Source organism: Protomyctophum parallelum (genome assembly GCF_964188405.1).
Source record: "Protomyctophum parallelum genome assembly, chromosome: 10".
NCBI classification, from domain to species: Eukaryota; Metazoa; Chordata; class Actinopteri; order Myctophiformes; family Myctophidae; genus Protomyctophum; species Protomyctophum parallelum.
This window is the reverse complement of record NC_139704.1, coordinates 5,879,167-5,901,425: the sequence shown is the minus strand read 5'-3', so window position 1 is coordinate 5,901,425 and position 22,259 is coordinate 5,879,167. Positions and strand designations below refer to the sequence as shown.

At 43.9% G+C, this 22,259-nt stretch overlaps 1 protein-coding gene across 1 annotated transcript in view; it reads left to right on the top strand.

Annotated features, from left to right (window-relative positions):
• Positions 1–22,259, top strand: part of psda (pleckstrin and Sec7 domain containing a) — a gene marked incomplete at its 5' end in the record, with an annotated part of 89,094 nt that overhangs the window by 44,373 nt on the left and 22,462 nt on the right. Inside the window, 7 exons of the mRNA XM_083774293.1 lie at positions 3,331–3,410; positions 5,377–5,506; positions 6,001–6,081; positions 8,178–8,290; positions 8,411–8,469; positions 10,665–10,754; positions 20,700–20,743. Coding sequence (XP_083630419.1) covers positions 3,331–3,410; positions 5,377–5,506; positions 6,001–6,081; positions 8,178–8,290; positions 8,411–8,469; positions 10,665–10,754; positions 20,700–20,743 — 597 coding nt within the window. The remainder of the gene's footprint in view (positions 1–3,330; positions 3,411–5,376; positions 5,507–6,000; positions 6,082–8,177; positions 8,291–8,410; positions 8,470–10,664; positions 10,755–20,699; positions 20,744–22,259) is intronic.

Genomic DNA, 22,259 nt, shown 5'->3' with positions numbered 1-22,259 from the left:
ATCCTGGCCAACGTAATTGCGATTCCCTCATCCCGATAATATTCAAAATATGGTCGGAACACTAAAAACATGACTGGATCTTACATTCTGCTAAGAGGAAAACTGTTTTTATTGCATCATAGGAATCATCCTAGTTTGTGAACAAAAACAAAATCATAGAAAGATTCAGACTCTTCAACAATTAGCTGGTAATCATATTTGAGAGTTGATACTTTCCATACCATACCATACCACCTTTATTTAAAAGCAACAACGTTGTACCAAAGTGCTTTACAGTAAAACACAACTTCATCGAAAAGCCCTCTGAGCTTCAGCCTGGTTTTAGGCACCACCAGGAGAAGCTGCTCAGAGGACCTGAGCGTCCGTGTCGGAGCATATAGGGTTTCAGCAGTTCAGATAAATAAATGGGTGCCAACACATTTAGACACTTAAAGACAAAGAGTAATACTTTGAAGTCAATCCTGTATCGCACAGGAAGCCAGTGGAGGGAGGCTAGTACAGGGCTGATGTGGTCTCGCTTACGTGTGCCTGTAAGTAACCTAGCAGCGGCGTTCTGGACTAACTGTAGTCGAGAGATGGAAACCTACTTTACGCCAATATACAGGGGCATTACAGTAGTCAAGGAGGGATGTCATAAAAGCACGAATTACAGTTTCAAACACAGAGCGGGATAGACGAGATTTAACCTTAGATAGCCTCCTAAACTGGAAGAAGCTCTTTCTTACTACCTCATTCGTCTGTTTGTCCATCTTTAGGTCAGAGTCGATTTTGAAACCTAGATTATTAGTTGTGCAAGCAGAGTTGCGCAAGTACTGCGACCGGCTGTGACGATAATGTCGGTGTTGTCCACCGGCCAAAACATGTGGTAATTCTGCCGTATAATGCTAATGCTAACCCTTGATTGATTGATTGATCACAGTGCATTTTAAGCACAACTCCATACAAAAACTGTTAACTGTGGACGACACCATAAAGCATTACACTTACAATTTGCGTCCAGCCTTTTCAATTCATCAGAACATTTAGAGACGTACCAAATATACACTACTATATAATCAAAAAAACGGGAGGTAAACTAGGGAAAAACATAAACATCGAGGGAAAAGGGGTGGGGGGGGGCATTCAGATTTTACGGGGGGCCGTTTCGAATTGCAGCCGTCCGTAGGTGCCCGGCATAAGTAAGCATGGGGCTAAAGTTCAGCAAGAAATAGCTGATCTACAAGCTTAAGTATATTCAACAGAGATATTTGGTGTAGAAGAAAAGAAAATAAGCCAAGACAGTATAAGTACAGCCCTGCAAGACTTTTGGGCCAACTAAGTATATATGGTTTAAGTGGTCAAACCCTACTTTGTTATAAGTCAATGGCAAAAAAGCACCAGTCTATGATGTGTTGAGAGCTTATACAGTATTTAGATGTTTGAATTTTTTTTGGGCAAATGTTCACCTATTTTTGTCCAGTGAAACTAGTACTTTGAAGCCGTTTTTAGTAAAAGAAAACACTGATCACTTTCTGTCATCAAAGAGTCCTGCTAGACTCATGGCCCTAGATGGTGACACATGCCAAACCTCTGGTCCATTTTTCATGATGGATTCAGTTTGTCTGGCTGTAGTTCTTCTACGTTTGTTCTACGTTTGATGTGTTGAAGTGTGTTCCAGAGGTGGACCCACTGGAAGAAATGGTGGTACGTTAGGGCCGTAGGGCGGTTTTTCTCAAACTTTTTTTGGCCCAGGGCACCCATAGAGTAGACTGAACCCCCCCCCCCCCCCCCCACCCACCCCCCCGCTATTCGTTTCAGTGTAAGTTGCTCAGTGGCGTTTTGAAGCACCCGGAAGAAGAACAGTCTACCTCTGTTTTTTTTTTCAAATTTGGTGTCCAAAATGCGGAAGTGCAAACGGTGCGCTCGATGTTAAACCCCAGATGCACAGGGTTTCCTCGTCATAGCTCCACGGGTCCGCCTGCAGTCCCCGCTCTTACCACTAGGGTCGAGTGCCTCATATTACATCACATGAATACGTAAATGACCTTTCCCCTTAAGATACTCTCTTTTCGTCCATTCTAAACCCCTTATCCCTAAACTTCTTTGCCATGTTTTACTATTTTGAAAAACATTTTTGAATAGTTAACCCATTCTGACCTGAGATCAGATTCATACGAGGTTTCCACTGGACACACGCTGGTCTGACGAACCCATTCTGACCTGAGATCAGATTCTAAAAATGTCAGTCGTTCTTCGATTTTTCAAAAATAGCAGACCTACAAGCTCGTATCGCGCCACTCGGTGGCGCGATATGAGCTTGTAGATCTGCTATTTTTCAATAGCTAAAGCATAACATGATGCCAACACCAAAATGGGTCAGAATGGGTTAAAATAGCCAATCTACAAGCTCACAACATGTCAATGTAGATTGGCTATTTTAACTACCGGTATTCAAAAATGTTTTTCAAAATAGTAAAAAAGGAAAAGAAGTTTAGGCATAAGGGGTTTAGCATGGACAAAAAAGAGAGCCCACAGTATGTCGGGAATTAACTTTATACTATAAGTCACCACATTAACGCATATTCTGCATCCCTATTCTGGGGAGAACATTCACCCAAAACAACAGATCTACAAGCTCACAATGCGGTGTTGTGATCTTGTAGATTGTTGTTTTTGGTGAAGAGATTTGGTGTGGATTGAAAAAGAATGCACCAAGTACAGTGCAGCCAAGTCTGGAGGGCCTAAGAAAAGTGGTTGAACTGATATTGATGACTTCCAGATATCATCAAAGGGAGAGAGGTTTTTGGAATCTGTGAGCTATATGCAGCTAATTGAGGTCACTTACAGTACTATGAGGGATATTCACCATTGTTCCCCATAGTGGAAATTCTCCACCTTCAAATTATCTTCTTCCTATAATTTCGTTATTAAACGTTCCTGTTCTCCCTTTGAGCTTCTTCGGTAGTGGGTACTGTATTTATGAGCATTGTATGTCTGTCCTGTTTTTTGTCGTGTATTTTTTTTGTTACTGGCAGAGCTGTGTCACTTATTTTGCCTCTTGTCTTGGCCAGTTCACACTTGTAAAATAAAGGTTAAAAATAATAGCGTTTATAGGTTTCTGTTAGACTGATGATGTTCCTTGGTTTACTTATGATACTAGATGACTATTTCTATTCTATGCATTTGATGTATTGCCTTGTGTTGTTCTTGCTTCCAGTAAGTGGCTCTAGATTAAGAGCGTCTGCAAATGTCAGAAAATCTGTGTCCGTGCGTGCCTGCGTGCGTGCGTGCATGTGTGTGTGTGCGGTTAGCTCTTGTCTGATCCATCTCTCCATATGTCTGTGTGTCCAGGGAGAAGCCAGTCCACCGGCCCCCTGAGCTGCAGTGGCCCCAGGCTGATGTGGCTGAGAGACTGGCCCTGGGCGGAGGAGGTATGATGATACTACCAACAATACACTTCATTTGATTTGCAAACTGGGGGTACCAGAGGGGGTACCAGGGGGGGTACCAGGGGGGGTACCAGGGGGGGTACCAGGGGGGGTACGAGAGGGGGTACCAGGGGGGGTACCAGAGGGGGTACCAGGGGGGGTACCAGGGGGTCCACAGGTAATCTGTTAATATGGCGTCACAATCGTTTTTTACCACTTAACCCATTCTGACCTGGGATCAGATTCATACGAGGTTTCCGCTGGACACACACTGGTCTGATTAATCCATTTATACATCGGCTTTTAAAGAAATGGCAGATCTACAAGCTCACAGCGCGTCACTCCGTGCCGCACTGCAACCTTGTACATCTGCTTTTTTTGGATTTCATTATTGAAAATGACGGGACATTTTTTAACAAATTTGAGAATCTTCTTTCCGTTTGTGGCAAAATACATTTACATTTGGGGGGGTTTGACGTGAAAAGGTTTGAGATCTACTGCGCGGTTCTGAAGAGCTTTTAGTTTGAACATGAGGAGAAGACTTTAACGCTGCTTCGACACGCTGCTGCCGCTGCTGCCGCTGCTGGCTCTCATTTGGAGTGGAATTTCTGTGGACTGACACCACACCCTCTGAGATCACATTTTCTGTTCCCCAGATATTCTAATGGGAAGCTGAAAAACACACACAAGGTTTATGATGACCTTCCAACAGCGTGAAAGTGGAACTGCACTCGCAACATTTCCCTTTTTTATTCCGTTTTATGTGCTCTTGTCGAGTTTTTGCTGCTGCTGCGTGTTCTCTAAGAGCTGTTTATAGTTGCATGCCTGCGCTGCGCACTGAAAATAGCCGATCTACAAGCTCACAATGTGTCAGATCGGCTATTTTCGGCGCACAACCAAGTATAAATCATGCACTATTGTGAAATGATTCCTGTATTATGCTGGGAGTGGTCTTTAAAGGACAACTTTAGTTTTTTTCAACCAAGGTTAATTTTCTTTCATTTGCTGCTTTCTTTCGTTTTAGGGATTTTAGCAGTTTCTGACAGTGGGGCGGGGGCAATTCGAGCATGGGGCTAAATATGTATTTTTTTACAAAATATTATGGCGATTTATTATTTTATTATTTACTATAGTCCTAATAAACCCCAAGAAATTACATCTGGCCACAAAATATCACAGGATCTATTGAATGTGACAAACTGACATATTGAGCCTATACACACAGTATAAGCCTTCCCCCAGTAGGCTACCTTCACATTCAGTAGATTCTGTGATCTGCTGTGGCCAGATGTAATTTCCTGGGGTTTATTAGGACTATAGTAAATAATAAAAAAATAAATCACCATAAAATTTGGTAAAAAAAATACATATTTAGCCCCATGCTCGAATGCCCCCGCCCCCCTGTCAAAAAGAGCTAAAATCCCTAAAACGAAAGAAAGCAGCAAATGAAAGAAAATGAACACTCATCTTTTACTTTCTTTAATGACATCCTAAAACATGAACCTTGGTTGAAAAAAACTAAAGTTGTCCTTTAAGATACTTAGAGGACCAGTGTCAAACTACTTCTCTAGAGTGAGTCACGCACATGGGCATAACAACCTTGTTGAGTCGTCACCCCCAAAATTCGGCTTATAAATGGGTAAAAAAAAAGCATTGTGCTACGCTGCCACCAAAAATGTGGAACGACCTACCAAAAAGACATAAAGGAGCTCAACTCGCTCAACTCCCAACCTAAAATAATTCCTTTTCGTCAAAATACAACTGAACGTATTGTAATTCTAGGAATGGGGGGGGGGGGGGGGGGGGGCAAATGCATATCATTTTGGGGGTCCTTGACATGAAAAGAGTTTGATCACCACTGACATAGAAGCAACTTTTAGGATTGGCATTTTGTAGAATCTGCCTCATGTCTTACTGGGCTACATACAGTACCGTGCAGTACCCTGACCTGACCTGTCCTGTCCTCTAGGGGGCAGCAGTGACCCCCAGGCCAATGGGAACAGCAAGGCTGACCTGCAGGCTGCCCGGCGTCTGGCCAAGCGTCTCTATCACCTGGAGGGATTCAAGAAGTCTGACGTAGCCAGACACCTGGGAAAGAAGTGAGTTCTGTGTGTGCGTGTGTGCGTTTGTGTGTGTGTGTGCGTGTGCGTGAGCGTGTGCGTGTGCGTGCGTGCGTCGTGTGTGAGCGTGTGTGTGTGTGTTTTGGCTGCGGACACCCATCTGTTCTTTCACACTGTTTCACAAACACAGATTAGAACAAAAACATTTTATTTTGCTACAACGCACGGTGACAGAGCCATGGTAGTTGTTGACCCAGCTCCAGATACGCTTCCCCTGCCGATAAAAAAAAAGCTGTCAGTTGAGTCTTTAAACAATCTGCTAAAACTCACTTGTTTTGTAAAGCACTTTGTCTTTCTTTGTCTATTCTTTTATCCTATTTAACTGTTTCTGTTTTATTCATGTGAATTATTTCATATTACGGCACCTTGCAGCTCTTGTTTTGAACGGCGCGTTACTTATCAATAACATGTACCTCACCTTAATTTCCTATGTATTGATACATTGATTGATTGATTTCACCTGTGTGTTCCAGCAATGAGTTCAGTCAGATGGTAGCAGAGGAATACCTGAGTCACTTTAACTTCACTGGACTCGCCCTAGACCAGGCTCTCAGGTAACACACACACACACACACACACACACACACACACACACACACACACACACACACACACACACACACACACACACGTTATAATGGAATTGGGCAAGAAATTCTCAATTTAAATTTCTGTAGGATTTATTTGTTTTGTGACTGGGATCATATCATCTTATCTTTGGTTTATTTTGAGCATACGCTAAGGACAGCCACAGCTAATCAGATGCATACATTAATCTGTTTGATTTACGTGTACCAAAGAGCAACATTCAACACTAGACTAGTCAGCGGTACTGTCTTGTCTTTTTGCAAACTGGTGCACGCAAGACTTGATTTATACTTGGTTGTGCCTGATGTCATACGTCTAAAATAGCCGATCTACAAGGCTGTGAGCTTGTAGATCCTGTATTTTAGAAGCCGCAAACACCGGTGCTATACAGCATTAAACCGTAGCTGTGTTTACTGTGTGGGCCAATCGTTGGGGGTTTTTTTCCGCTCGGCCCTAAACTTGGCTTGACAGAAATCCGTTTCCAGAAAGTTTCGTTGACAATTCTGATATTCAATCTGTTGAAATGTCGTAAAACTGTTGAACCTACTGGACCGAGAAACAGCTGCGTGGGCCCGTCTGATGCATAGCTGACTCACTGAGTTCGTACTGTACATCTTACTCGTGACATTTTTAGGGTGCCGTGAGAGAAGGAGCGCTTTTTTTTCATATCGGCGTGTCCAGAGAGAGCTTCTTTCTTCTTCTTCTTCTTACTCGGCTCACAGAGTGTTTTATTGATGCCCCGCGACGTCAGCCTTACTGTGCCTGAACCGTTATGTCGGTCCGCTGTTATTAGCCCATTCTGACCTGAGATCAGATTCATACGAGGTTTCCACTGGACACACGCTGGTCTGACGAACCCATTCTGACCTGAGATCAGATTCTAAAAAATGTCAGTCGTTCTTTGATTTTTTTCAAAAATAGCAGACCTACAAGCTCGTATCGCGCCACTCGGTGGCGCGATATGAGCTTGTAGATCTGCTATTTTTCAATAGCTAAAGCATAACATGATGCCAACACCAAAATGGGTGCCCGGTCAGAATGGGTTATTAGAACAACAGCCTAGCTGAAATAACGGTAAGCGTGAACTTCATCTTGTGGTCGTGGTAATGATTCAAACTGTCAATTTTGGGGGGAAAACCCTGAACTTTTTAATTCATTTTAACCAAGCTAAATAATCAGCTTTATTGTCACATCACGGTTAAAGTGGGTGAAATTCGTTTTTGGGGCATACATACATACAGTATGATATGTACCATTCCAACTCTTTGCGCTTTCCTGGTCTTTTCCTGAAGGTTTTCTGAAAACGCGTGTTTTCCCTGCAGGGTTTTATTCACTGATTAGCTTTCCTAATTCTACTGCATTGCTACTGAAAAGCAGTGTCCACTTCCAGCAGAGGAACTCTATCTACTCTAGGGAATCTGAATAGAATTAACATAATATTATCATCTTGGCAAAATGCCCTGCTCCCCTTTCTCACTGACGATGTTCTGTTTCTGACAAACAATGCACTGACAATCAACTGAACCGCCAATGGCAGGACATGTGGAGCTTTCAAACGGCACATCTGTAGCTCCAATTGTGTCTTTTTTTTCCAAGGAAAAAAAAAGAAAGGGGGTTCAAGGGCAAGGAGATCAAAGCAGGAAAAAATATAGTTTGAGCAAAGCTTTTACCACAAACTGTACAAGTAAAGGTCTCCCCTGTATGAGATATTGACAAGCCTTTGCCTCAAAACTGTACAACTAAACGTATAGTTGTATGTGTATGTATTTCTTTCTTTTTTTTTGTTGCTTTTACCACATCTGCCTTTTCATGCACTCACAATGTGTCACATCGTGAAGCATTGTGGGCTTGTAGAAACTTTTGAAAACTACTGAGAATTCTGTAATGACATTCCCCAAAAATAGGAACACCATATTGAACTTGGTTAAAAGTTGGTACACATTGACTGCATAATTGCCTATGCTGATGTTGCCCACCCTCCCAAAAAAGTCAAATAATGCCCTGTAGTAGTTTTTGTTTACTTGAAGATGAAGGTTGGTTTTGGGGTTTTTTTCACCCGCAGGGCGTTTCTGAAGGAGTTTGCTCTGATGGGAGAGACTCAGGAGAGAGAGAGAGTGTTGGCTCACTTCTCCAAGAGATACCTCCAAAGTAACCCCACCACCATACATAACGAAGGTACACGCGCGCGTGTGTGAAACTGATGTAGTAACAATATATACCACTGTGAGGCACTCTTCCCTTATAACTAAATGTTTTCTTCCCTCTCTCCTATCACCTCGTCTGTCCGACCTACAGACAGTGTACACACTCTGACCTGTGCCCTGATGCTTCTCAACACAGACCTGCATGGACATGTGAGTGACACACACACACACACACACACACACACACACACACACTAGAACAGTGGTTCTCAACCTTTTCAGACCGTGACCCCCAGAAAATAATCATATTTGAACTGGGGATCACCCATCCACCCACCCTGACAAGCACTTTCTTCTATTATTTGATAATCTGGCCAATGTTTGACAAGTTTTCATAAAAGGTCTTAAAAGTCACTTCACTGTTTACTGGCATCTGGGGACCCCACACCCCCCCCCCCCCAATCCTGCCGGGAGCTGCCTATATGCTATAAAAAGTGTAGATGGACCTCAGGCTACCTCCTGGGTGTCCTGAGTCCTCACAGTTTGAGAACCACTAGATTTAGGGGCCAGGATCTGGGCCATTTATTTTCTTTATTATTGTGTCGGGCGTCTCATTGACCCAGAGCTAATAACTGTCATCAACAACCACGGCGCTGCAGCGTTCACCTTCACCAGTGAATTGATCGACCTCTCTCCTTCGCTCAATGAGCCCATGTGTTATCGGACAGGCCGTTATGTAAACGTTAGTTATGTGCGTCTGTGGACCAACCGGCGTCTCTGAAGCCTGGAGTTGGGGGTGAGCATGTGGAGGCAGCACATAACACACAGCGGCCCCATACAGCAGTACTGACTCCACAGTAGCTATGAACAGCTAAGGTCTTAGGTCAGCTTAAGGTCTTCTCCCATGTCTGATTTCCACACATTCCTCACCCCGTGCAAGGCTTTCCAGGCAAGTGCTCTCCGAACTCTTCGTGTATTAATGCCCTACTTTATGGGGGGGGTGGGGCACCCTAGTGTAGTGGTTAGAGCATATGCCTTTCATGTGGAAGGTTGTGGGTTCAAACCCTGCCTGGGGTTGAAGTCAACGAGGGCATGCGGTCGCAACGCCAAATCTAATGGGTTCAGATCTGAGCCAAGTCTCCTGAGGAGGCGCGTCTGAAGCCTGTCCTGGACGGGGTAGACAACCTTAGGCACGGGTGCCAACATTGGCACAGGGGCCCTCCCCTGTGCCAATGTTGGTCACCGCCAATCATAAGTGTGTGAGAGAGAGACAGGTTTTTGCTTTTAACCCATTCTGACCGGGCACCCATTTTGGTGTTGGCATCATGTTATGCTTTAGCTATTGAAAAATAGCAGATCTACAAGCTCATATCGCGCCACCGAGTGGCGCGATACGAGCTTGTAGGTCTGCTATTTTTTGAAAAATCGAAGAACGACTGACATTTTTAGAATCTGATCTCAGGTTAGAATGGGTTAATCAGGCCCAGGCCGTAGCGTAACGGTCTGGGCACCGGACTGGTAATCCAGTCGCAGTGTGCCGCGGGTTCGACTCCCGGACCCGACACGGCCTTTACTGCATGTCATCCCCCCATCTCTCTCCCGTTTCCTGTCAGCCTACTGTCTGTCCCTTCAAAAATCAATAAAAGGCGTAAGCCGCAAAAAAATATCTTAAAAAAAAAAAAAAAAAAGGGTTAATCAGACCAGTGTGTGTCCAGTGGAAACCTCATATGAATCTGATCTCAGGTCAGAATGGGTTAAATTGAGTTCCCTCACATCAATATACAAATTACACTCTGTGCATAATTCTACATTCATTCATACTCTGAAACTAATTGATCAATTACATCATGTGGAGTCATAATTCAGCTTAATGTTGATATGGCTCACTGATTATCAAGAGAATGAAAAAAGAAAACGGGTCGAGAATCACTGGTTTAACACGCCTTAGTTTCACATCCTACGCTAGTCCGTGTTTCTTCTGAAAGTCACACTTTTTGGTGACACGGACGTTTCCACGGTCCACTGTCGCTAGGAGACATGCAAAGTTCTGTCTCCACGATTCCACGTCAGCCACTCACACCTCCAGGAAGGGCAAAGGTCGAGGCTCAAAGAACATCCAAACTATCCATCAGTTTCATGAGCATATTTTGTATCTTTATTACATTTTTATATATATATATTTTTTTTTAAATTGTTTTTGTCATTGGACCATGATGGGGAAATAATTATAATCGACTACATCTCTCAGGTTGACTGAGCATATTAATTGAGGCTGCTCTCTGTGTGTGTGTGTGTGTGTGTGTGTGTGTGTGTGTGTGTGTGTGTGTGTGTGTGTGTGTGTGTGTGTGTGTGTGTGTGTGTGTGTGCGTGTGTGTGCGTGTGCGTGTGCGTGTGCATGTGTCCAGAACATCGGTAAGAGGATGTCTTGCAGTCAGTTTGTCTCCAACCTGGAAGGACTCAACAGTGGAAAAGACTTCCCCAAAGATCAACTAAAGGTACACACACACACACACACACACACGCATGTACGCACGCGCACACGCATGCACACATTCAGACAAACACTCATTTGACTCCATGCAACACAAAAAGCCGCCTCCTCGGGGAGCATTCAGCTGATAAATATATTCATTTCACAGCCTCGTGAGCACAGTGAGAGATAACATGGCAGGGTCAGGTCTGTCTGGAAGGACAGTTATATAGACCCATTATATGCTCTGTAGGGCCTTTCATACACAGCACTTTAACAATGTGCATTGATTTACATTCACACGCACACACAATGACACACCGACGCGACGGCGGAGGAAACTATCGCAAGGCACCGACCTGCTGGTGGATCCGGCGGCAGGTAGGGGGTTAACCCATTCTGACCTGAGATCAGATTCACACGAGGTTTCCACTGGACACACACTGGTCTGATTAACCCATTCTGACCTGAGATCAGATTAAAAAAATGTCAGTCGTTCTTCGATTTTTCAAAAAATAGCAGACCTACAAGCTCGTATCGCGCCACTCGGTGGCGCGATATGAGCTTGTAGATCTGCTATTTTTCAATAGCTAAAGCATAACATGATGCTGACACGAAAATGGGTGCCCGTTCAGAATGGGTTAACCCCTTTTGGGCGGGGAACCCCTTTTGGTGTTGGCATTATGTTATGCTTTAGCTATTGAAAAATAGCAGATCTACTAGGTCTGCTATTTATTTATTTTTAATCGAAGAACGACTGACATAGAAACATAGCTTTTTCAGAAAACTGTCATTTTCAAACAGACATTTTTTTTTATCTGATCTCAGGTCAGAATGGGTTAACGACAGTGTCTTGCTCAAGGGCACGTTGACGTGCAGAGCAGACACACACTGGCAAGGCACAGCATGGAGGGTCATCAAGTGCTGCGTGGGTTGACAGTCTCCTCTGTCACCTGAAGAAAAGGTTGTTGCTACATCAGAGATTCTCAACCTGTGGGCCCGGGCTCATCTGTTGGCCATGAGGATATTGCAAGTCGGTCTCCCAGTAATTTTAGTCTGGGTCGGGTGAATTCACATTATCTTGTGTGATTGTGCTGATTGTGCTCTTCCACTTTTTGGTTTATGCAAAAGGTCCCACCCAGCGCTTTGGGGCCAGAACGGTCTGTAAAAGACACAATGATGATGTGAACTCATGCAACCGTGACGATGGTTTAGTTGTTTTTGAGTGGTGCAACCACTCCAAGGAACAGCAATGTCCGTGTTCACCTATGCGCCTGTCCTATGTGACGTCGTTAACCCACCTAGGTGACTATGAGCACCCAGTATGCTTATTAGTGCCAGTAGGGGGCGCTGTTGTGCCAGAAACAGAGAGAGAGATAGTGCTGCACTGTTGCCTGCTAATGAGAGAGGGGGGGGGGGGGGGGGGGGGAGAGTAGCACCACTCTGTGTGTGTGTGTGTGTGTGTGTGTGTGTGTGTGTGTGTGTGTGTGTGCGCGTGTGTGTGTGCGTGTGTGTCTTATGTTACAAACTCGTAAGTCTAGGGGTAAGATGAGCAACATATGAAGGAGGAACAGGGAGCCATGATCAAATGCAACGTTTTATTATAATAGGATACGTATAATAATAATCAAATATTTACGATAAATGGCTCTTACTAGCAAAATAAAATACAATAAAGAAGAATTCAGACCTTAAGCAATACAATCTCCTTTCCGAAGGAAGATGTAATTGAACAGAATGAAAGGTCAAACAATATAAGGAAGTTTCACAGTTAGTAAGCTAACACATGGTAGCGGCGGGTCGGAGGAAGATCATAGTGGGGAACCCCTTTTGGTGTTTTAAACATTATGTTATAATTTAGCTATTGAAAAATAGCAGACCTACAAGCTCATAGCGCGCTATGAGCTTGTAGGTCTGCTATTTTTGAAAAATTGTTAAAATGTGCCTCAAATCTTTCAGAAAATTGTCATTTTTTAGAATACTTTTTTTTTTTGTGGTCAGGCCTGTGTGTGCGTGGCGTGCATGTGCATGCGTGTGTGTGTGCGTGTGTGTGTGTGTGTGTGTGTGTTTGTGTGTGTGTGTGTGTGTGTGTGTGTGTGTGTGTGTGTGTGTGTGTGTGTGTGCGTGCGGTTCCTATCAGCATCATCTCCTCCCACTCTGTTGTTTTGGTGTGTGTCTCGCTGCCTCCCTTTGTGTGTTCGCTCTGAGCCTGTGGGCTCACCTCACCTCAACACCTCTATTACAGTATACGTAACTCTCATTTGCATCATGCTATTTTCCCACTTTCCCTTTTTCTATCCCACACACCACGCCAGTAATCACTATTCAGCATGTAAGTGGATTATATATCTGTACACAGTTCTACCATGTGTGCGTGCGTGCGTGTGTGTGTGTGTGTGTGTGTGTGTGTGTGTGTGTGTGTGTGTGTGTGCGTGTGTGTGTGTGTGTGTGTATGTGTATACTGTAGCTACAATTGTTTTTGTATGCTTTCAGGTTCAGTTCGGGACAAACTTAAACAATCCGACTAATTATCTCGCATGCACATGCTCACACACGCACATGCGCACACACACACACACGCACACACACACACACACACACACACACACACACACACACACACACACAGTGAATTAGAGCTGGGCAATTAACTGATTAATGAATTGAGGGCAGAAAGGAATGGATGGGTTATTTCCATTTTGTCTCTCAAGACAGAGGAACAACAAGGGTTGCTGTTTTCCCCAATATTTGCCGATGGGATTCTCAGATTGGTTGGAAACTAAGGCGCTCTTATCATCGTACATCATCATCATGATGTAAAATAAATATTCAAATGATAGGATTGAATCATAGTATTATTCTTATACGGTCTACTTGGGAACTACTTGTGAATGATGAAAGCCGCCCCACCCTGTTATGAAATACCCGTTGTAACCTTAGAGTATATATATGAATAGAGACGGCACCGGATTTCTCCTCCCATCCACTTGCATTAACCCATTCTGACCTGAGATCAGATTCATACGAGGTTTCCACTGGACACACACTGGTCTGATTGACCCATTCTGACCTGAGATCAGATTAAAAAAAATGTCAGTCGTTCTTCGATCTTTCAAAAATAGCAGACCTACAAGCTCGTATCGCGCCACTCGGTGGCGCGATATGATGATTTGATTGGCTGAGCACGGAATGTGATGATGCGTGATGACTAGAGCGCCCCTCACTTCACACGAGTGTGATATATGCATCCAGTGTTACGTGGTCAGTGATTGATTGACCAATCGGAATCAAGCCGCACACTATACAGAATTAGCCTCTGTCCCAGGCTTGCTTATCTGCGAAAAGGAAAGCCTGGTCACAACGTAAGGCAGAGAAGCTATCCTCCTCAGATGTATTTCCCCCGGATACGATATTTTCCCGACTAATCACAACACTTGTTTAATTTGCGGAGAACGTAAACTGATTTGTAAAGCATCAATGTCATTTCCTTGGGCGAAACCTCCGCTAAAATCCCGCAACTTCCGCTGATAGTCTTTTCAGCGTAGGTCTTGCCCAGGGTGATACAGAATACTATTATTACAATTGCATTCACAAATATGATTGCAGTTTCATTTAACCCATTCTGACCGGGCACCCATTTTGGTGTTGGCATCATGTTATGCTTTAGCTATTGAAAAATAGCAGATCTACAAGCTCATATCGCGCCACCGAGTGGCGCGATACGAGCTTGTAGGTCTGCTATTTTTGAAAAAAATCGAAGAACGACTGACATTTTTAGAATCTGATCTCAGGTCAGAATGGGTTCGTCAGACCAGCGTGTGTCCAGTGGAAACCTCGTATGAATCTGATCTCAGGTCAGATTGGGTTAACAGAGACACTTTAATGTCTAAAGGTCCAATACCAGGACAGAGACGATGTCCTATTATAATTATATAGCTAATCAATTATTTGATTTAAATTGTTTTTAAATTGGTTGAATTACTAGCCAATTTCACCTCAATTTCAAATGTATTAATTTATAACTATTAACTACTTCATCATACGTCACACAAAAGTAGCAAAAGAAACAACAACACAAGGTTATAGCTCTGCTATTTTGGAATTTGAATCCCAAAACGTAACATTCTTTGGACATATAAGGTTTACCAACGCTGTGTCCATGACACGGCTTCTGTATGCCCCACAGTCCTGCTGTGTGGAGCCTGGCTGACTGACAGGAGAGCAGGGGAGGTCCTAGCTCCGATGAAGCACGCCCATTGGCCACAGCTGCAGAGAGAAATGCGCATAGAGAGAGAGAGAGAGAGAGAGAGAGAGACGAGAGAGAGCTAAAGAGAGGGGGGTGAGAAGATATGAGAGAGAGAGAGAGAGTCTTATCAACTGTTCATGTCTGCCAACGCACTATTATTTTGAAGCTCTGGGCTGTAAGACACCAGTTACTGAGGGAGGTGAAAAAAGAGGAGAAAACACACACACACGCACGCATACACACACACACACACACACACACACACACACACACACACACACACACACACACACACACACACACCTGATTCACTACATGGGGTGGACACAGGAGGAAGGAGAAGGAAGAAGGGAAACTGCGGGTTAAGTTTTGAGGATGGGGGGGAAGAGGCGTGGTGGGGGCAGACAGTGTGAAAAGGGAGAGTGATAAGCACGCAGTCGGAGGGAGGAGAGGCACACACAGAGGACGACCAGAAACAACAGACCAGAGAAGGAGAAGATTGAGAGATAACAATCTTTTTTTCCCCCCCTCTCGTCATACTGTAAGGAAGGAGAGACAAACCATGGACAGACAGAGAGGATAAATAAGACAGGAAGGGAGATCCTCTCGTTTCTCTTTTGTTGTGTTTTTTTTTGTTTGTTTGTTTTTCGGGGTTCCTTTCATCGTCGGGCTGACGGAGAGCAACAGGACAAGACTCCGTTCTCCGTTCCTCTCTGTGACTTCATAATTCCGTCTCCTAATCTAGTGGTTGTTTCATTCATTGCTTCATCTGTAGTCGAGGGGTTGTTGTGGCAGTGACGTTCTTTCATCTGTAGTCGAGGGGTTGTTTTGGCGTGGTGCTGGTGGCACTGGCAGTGACGTACTTTCGGGGATTTCTCCATTTGAGACTGTGTTGTCTGTCTGTCTGTCTGTCTGTCTGTCTGAGGGGCATCCGTTTAGTTTCCGACATGAGGGATGTGCATTTTTGGCTCGGTTTTTACGATGATGTTTTGTAACTGATGTTTTGGTCGTTCCTCTAGGTCGGCGTGCTTACGGACGTGGACAGCCTGTGTAAATGACCCTTATATGAATACGACATAACACGTTATGCAATCTGCAACACATACACATGCATGAGCTGTTGCTTTGTGTGCACGTGACCGGTGCCGCGGCTCTGTTGTGACTTTGAGGGATTTGACCGCAAATTGTCGGTGGCACACACATCCGTGCACGTGCGTGCGCACACACACACACACACACACACACACACACACACACTGTGAATGAAGAGTCAATGAATATTCAGTGTTTGAAGTGTTTTGGCTCTTATCTCAGAATCCGAAGATCCAGCCAGTACAATAAATACCAACTCAGCTCATCACACGCTACAGTAGACGCATGCAGCAGCATTAAACAAAGTCAATAACAGTACATGATCGCACACGTCCTCAAGGACAAACGGGTGTTGCTTATATATCGGCGTGATATCTCAGTTCAACGGTGTGACAACACACACACACATGTTAAATCTCATCTGTTTTAGCAAACACACACACGCTTGATTTCTTTTTTTTGTTTTGGGCACGCTCCCAAACCTTTGCCGGTTCTTCCCCTCATCCATAATGAACAGGGCTGGATCCATAATGCAGACACCGGACTTCTGCCAAGCGGTTTAATAATACAGAGTTTTGAGGCTCTTTGTGACGTAGGCTTAGAGATCGGCACTTCAGAGACACCCGTGCGCACACACACAAAACAAAACCCACACACACATACACACACACACACACGTACAGTAAGCGGTACTGCTGTTATTAATCTGTCTTGGCGTCCAAGTTGATTGTGTCTTTCACCGGACAATACAAGCTGACAACAGGATTTGGATGAAGTCCAGAGTGTCTGGTCTCTCTTCCCTGACTCTGGGTTGGACTGTTCTGGGTTCTCTTCTTCCCGGGCCAGTACGTTGTGTGTCTGTCATAAAGATAGTCTCCGCTTCGCTCTGCCGGTTTGAAAGTTCTGTGCTGTGTGGAGCGTTGTGATGCGTGTCTGAATCTCTTGTTGTGCTGTTGTATGTTATACTCTTTTTGTCATTGTCATCTCAGTGCTCTTAAGGAAAAAAGGAAGCCTATTCAAATCGTTTTTTATTTTTTTTGGGGGGATGTATCGAGAAGACGAGAAGGACGATTCATTGAATTAATCAATTTTAAAAGACAGATTAGTGGAGTCCTGAAGCGACGTGGAGGGGGGGGAATATTCTTTAACTCTCTCTCTCTCGCATTTTCTATTTTATGTCCAAAACGATTGGAAAAACTTTTGCATCTTTTTTCCCCCATTTAATCTTAGTATTTGGTGTCTATTCCACATAAACAAACAAGCAAACAAACAAAGCCATTCAAAGAAAAAAAAAACTAAAAACAGGAGGAACATTTACTTAGCTTTTCTTGGGTTCCTTCCCTCGTCTCCCGCATTGGCTGCGTCATAATGATTGGCATCAACAGCATCCACTCTTCTGGCGGGCGCAATCGCTCGCGCTCACTTTGCTCGGTGCGCACCGGGCGGGAGGCCAGGGGCCCTGACCCCTTCCGCTATCCCAGAACCCCCCGCTCTCGTTCCCTGAAGCCCCTGGCCTTTCCTGACCTGCTGGGAAAGACCCAGGACGGACACAACCACCCTCAGGCCCGCAAGAAGAAGGACAAGGTACAGCAACCCCAACAGTTTATCCAACTAGTTTAAATATAGCTTTGAAAGTTGTAAACCCGAACATGCTGCTGCAGTGGTTAACCATTATGGTCTGCCTACTCTTCACATCAGGTCAGGTAGGACACCTACTGGTTGAAATCTGGTACTGCCTGAAGGACGGAGTGCAATTTATGTCCATTCCAAACATGCTTTATGTCAGTGTTCTCAAACATCTTTTTTAATATCAAATACCCAAATTGATATATAGTTGGCCACGGACTCCCATCTAAAAATGTTTGTGCCAGGGACTTCGAGAAGAGAAGATTTATGTAGTATTAAGGAAAGTGTCGATATTTTTCAAAAAATCTCAAACTGATTGAAGTGACACGCTGTGAGCTTGCAGATCTGCTATTTTTGAATAGGCAACATATGACTGGACAGAGTGGTTAATACGATTATGGTGCTATATTAATTTTGTTGTGGACCCCCCCCCCAGAACAAAAAACAGTAAGGCTCATGTGTGTGTTATATTTTTGCTAGTTTTTTTTTTCATTTTGTTTCTTCATAAGTAAGGATGTAGCTCGATAACCGATACCCGAAGAAATCCGATGATAAGCTTATTGAGTAACCGTTATCAACAAGCTTTGGACTTTCATAGCGGCATAGTGGCCCGTCATGTTTAACCCATTCTGAACGGGCACCCATTTTGGTGTCAGCATCATGTTATGCTTTAGCTATTTAAAAATAGCAGATCTACAAGCTCATATCGCGCCACCGAGTGGCGCGATACGAGCTTGTAGGTCTGCTATTTTTGAAAAATCGAAGAGCGACTGACATTTTTAGAATCTCATCTCAGGTCAGAATGGGTTCATCAGACCAGTGTGTGTCCGGCGGAAAACCTCGTATGAATCTGATCTCAGGTCAGAATGGGTTAAACAATCAAGAGGCGATCAAGAAATAAATCCCAACCAACGCTGTCCGGGTAAACACAAATTACGCTTTTAAAGTGTCGCTACATATATTAACCAGTTAACAGTTTATTAAATATTATTTTATTGGTAAAAAAAGGTCAATTTCCTTCTGTCTGTTAGAAAAGTACTGTATTTGAAGGCTGTAGCAAAAGACACTGGTTCTGTTCAGAATTTAATGTCTCCCATATAAAATGCTCGATAAGAACCCAGCTCGATAAGCCTGATCGATAAGGTGATCGTTATCAATAAACATTAACGAGCTCCATCCCTACTCATAAGTCAAATGTCCTCATATAGCAACTGTAATCAAATATTACGTTTTTCAATTGGATATATATATATTTTTTACTTATAATATATGACCTTTCTAAATCGGATCGGACGGAGGATTCTGGCGTCAGTTGGGCTCTTACAAATAATATCCCTTCACATCGCTGGTCAGGAAGCTTTTTGTAACAGACCAGACTGACTCAGGGGCTGTGGAATGCTCTCCTTTGTCCCTGTCATGTTAGTGAATGAACAAAGTAACCTTCGCATCTGTGTTGGTATAATTGCATCGGGGGTGAAGTCAAGTTGAGCCGGAAAGAAGTCCTTTGTGTTGGTTCATATAGGTAGTAGGGCTGTCCCCGACTAAGGATTTGTATAGTCGACTGATAGATGAATATATATATTATTTTTTTTGCCCCAAAGAATTGTATATAAAAATACAATATTTACAAAAATATACAAAAATATTGTATTATTCCACTAGGTCTGTGGGGGACATAAACACATTTGAACATTCTGACTGTTCAAATCTCCAATGTGCATGTGGAGTGTGTCTGCCTGTGTGGCAATGTGCCACTGCCTGTGACTTGAATCGCACAGTGCGCTGGCCTGATAGACTCCAGAAAAAAACAACAACTGAGAGGCTTGTCATTAGCCAGATTGAGCACAGCAGGTGAGATTGAGATTGTTATGCGACTTGATTCCTCCCCACGCACATTTCTGTGTCGTCACTGCTGATGTAGTGAGGAGGAGGCTCCACCGGGAGGACGTAGAGCCGCCTTTCCTCCCACTCAACACTCCCTGCTCACAGGGTGCCACCCCCCCCCCCCCCCCCAGCCCGTAGGAGTACTGTGCAGTGACAAATATCACCCTCCCTGCCCGGCGTCCTGTATAGACACTCGACAAAGCTCGACAAATGATGCATTCGAACCAACATGCGTGCTGGGTGGTGGGCAGACACTTTACCACTTCGCCACCCTGAACACTGTTGATTTTTGTTTTTAATAAATGACTCAATGTGCCGTGCGGGCGCACACACAGACACATTTACACTTTGAGGACATTGAATGTTTAGAATGCCATTTCTACTATTGTTGTTTTTATGTATTCGTTTTTAACTACTCAAATGGTCACATGGGTGGGCCGCATGCATTGTTTAAAAGAAAAAAATACTTCATTATTATTTTATTTTTTTCATTATCCATCCCTCCATCTTCAACCGCTTATCCGTAGTCTGGTCACGGGGGGCAATAGCTCCACCAGAGAGCTCCAGACTTCCCACTCCAGAGCAATATTATAGTAACTTCCTCCTGGGTGGATCCCGAGTCAATGTGAATCCTCCAAATGTGAATTTCCAAGCGAAGAAGCAAGCGACTCTACTCCGAGTCTCTCTCGGTCATCTCCCTTAGAGTTCAGTCACCAACTTCTCACCTTATCTCTAAGGGAGATGCCAGCCACCCATCAAAGAAAACTAATTTTGGCCGCTTGTATTCGCGACCTTTCTCTTTGGGTCATCATGACCCACACTTCATTCATCACCATAGGAACGAAGAGTGCTCGGTTTGACAGAGAGCTTTGCCTTCTGGCTCAGCCCTTACAGTTTTTATATTAATGTCATATCTTCATTGAAATCTTATTTTGTATTGCCAATTATTTGGGGGCACTTGCAATATCCTCTGTCCTATTTCTCCAATGATACGAGTGGGAACATTTGGACCTCATAAGTAGAGTAATATAAGTGCACACACGCACGCACGCACGCACGTCGCACGCACACACACAATCATTCAATCTAATCCCTTCCTTGTGCCTCTCTCTCTCTCACCAGGCCCTGTACAGCTCCATTAAGAATGAGAAACTACAGTGGACCATGTAAGTTCCTTCCTGTGAGAAGATTACACTGTGTGTGTGTGTGTGTGTGTGTGTGTGTGTGTGTGTGTGTGCGCGTGTGCGTGCGTGTATCAATGCTCTGTTCATGACCTGGCCCTCCATACCATACCCTGTCGCCCTAATTTTAAAGCTCTGTTGCTATGGAGACCGGTTTCTTATCTCCTATACTGGCAGTAATTACAGGTCAACTTGTTCGGGACTCTGTTCGTGCGTGTGTGCGTACGTCCGTGCACACACACACTTCCATCCCACTCATACTGTATATCCATGCTGTCGGGCAGAAAACTCTCGTCTCCGTATTTCAACTTTTTGTGTTTTTGCGTTCGTAAATGAACGCCCTACTAGGCCTACTTGATCACACTAAGACTACAGTCACACAAATGTGTCGACAGTAGCAGATCTACAAGCTCAATCATTTTTGAGCATGTAGATCTGCTACTTTTGCTATTTTTGAATTTTTAATCCTGAAAAGTAACTGTTTTGGACATATGAAGATTCCACCCGCCAGAGACCATTATTGTCACATACTGTACGTAGGCAGGGCTGCATGAATTTACTATCTTCTTAACTGCTATTCTCAGTATTCTGTCGGTTATTTTTTTGAGGCCTCCTATGCCCAGCTTTGAGGGTCTGTGTGGACACAAACATTGGCTGATGATTGGCTGATCACCCCATAACGATGATTTAATTGGCCGAAAAGTGAATGACATTTGATGTAATCGATTTGAATTTGAATAAAGTTTCAGGGAGAAATCTCAAGTACACTTTGTCAAGGTGTCAGGGCTCAAACCGGCAACCCTCTGGTTCCCAGGCGCCCTCTGAGCCACACTGTCGCCACATCTTATGAGAAAAGTCACAAACACATGCACGCAAGCATGCACGCACAGTCGCACACACATGTATTCAATGAGCAGGCTATTATTATCAATGTCTAATCAACAGCCTAACGATGCAAGACGATTTCACTAATTGCACTATGGTTACATCATGACGAGGTAATAACGAATAAGTACACAACCCAAACCTCTACCTAATGTGTCTTTGTACTTTAAAGGAGAATTCCAGACTATCCTTTCTCTTACCTTAATCTCATATTAGTACATCCTAGAACGAGTGGTACGGGTGAAACTAATTCATAACTCCATCCATAGTCCAACCGCATCTGTGTGTTTTGTGAAAAATCGCTTCTTTTGATCGCTCAATTTTTGTTTTTGTTTTTGGTAGATATCTGCCTTTGTTTGTACTTCCAGAAGTCTTGCAAAAGGAGATTTCATCCGTGATTTCATCCAAAGTCCCCTTTGGGACACCATTTGGGACACAGACACTGTTGAGACTATTTAGTCATTATGAAAGACAAATGTCTACATTTATTTTTTTATTAAAAAAAACTTCTGAGCTATGAAAATAAGAGATTTACCGTAAAACCCCACCATTCACGCTCAGAGCTGCGGTGCACTCAGGATGGAGTGATGTTATTTGTCACCTGTACCACTCATTC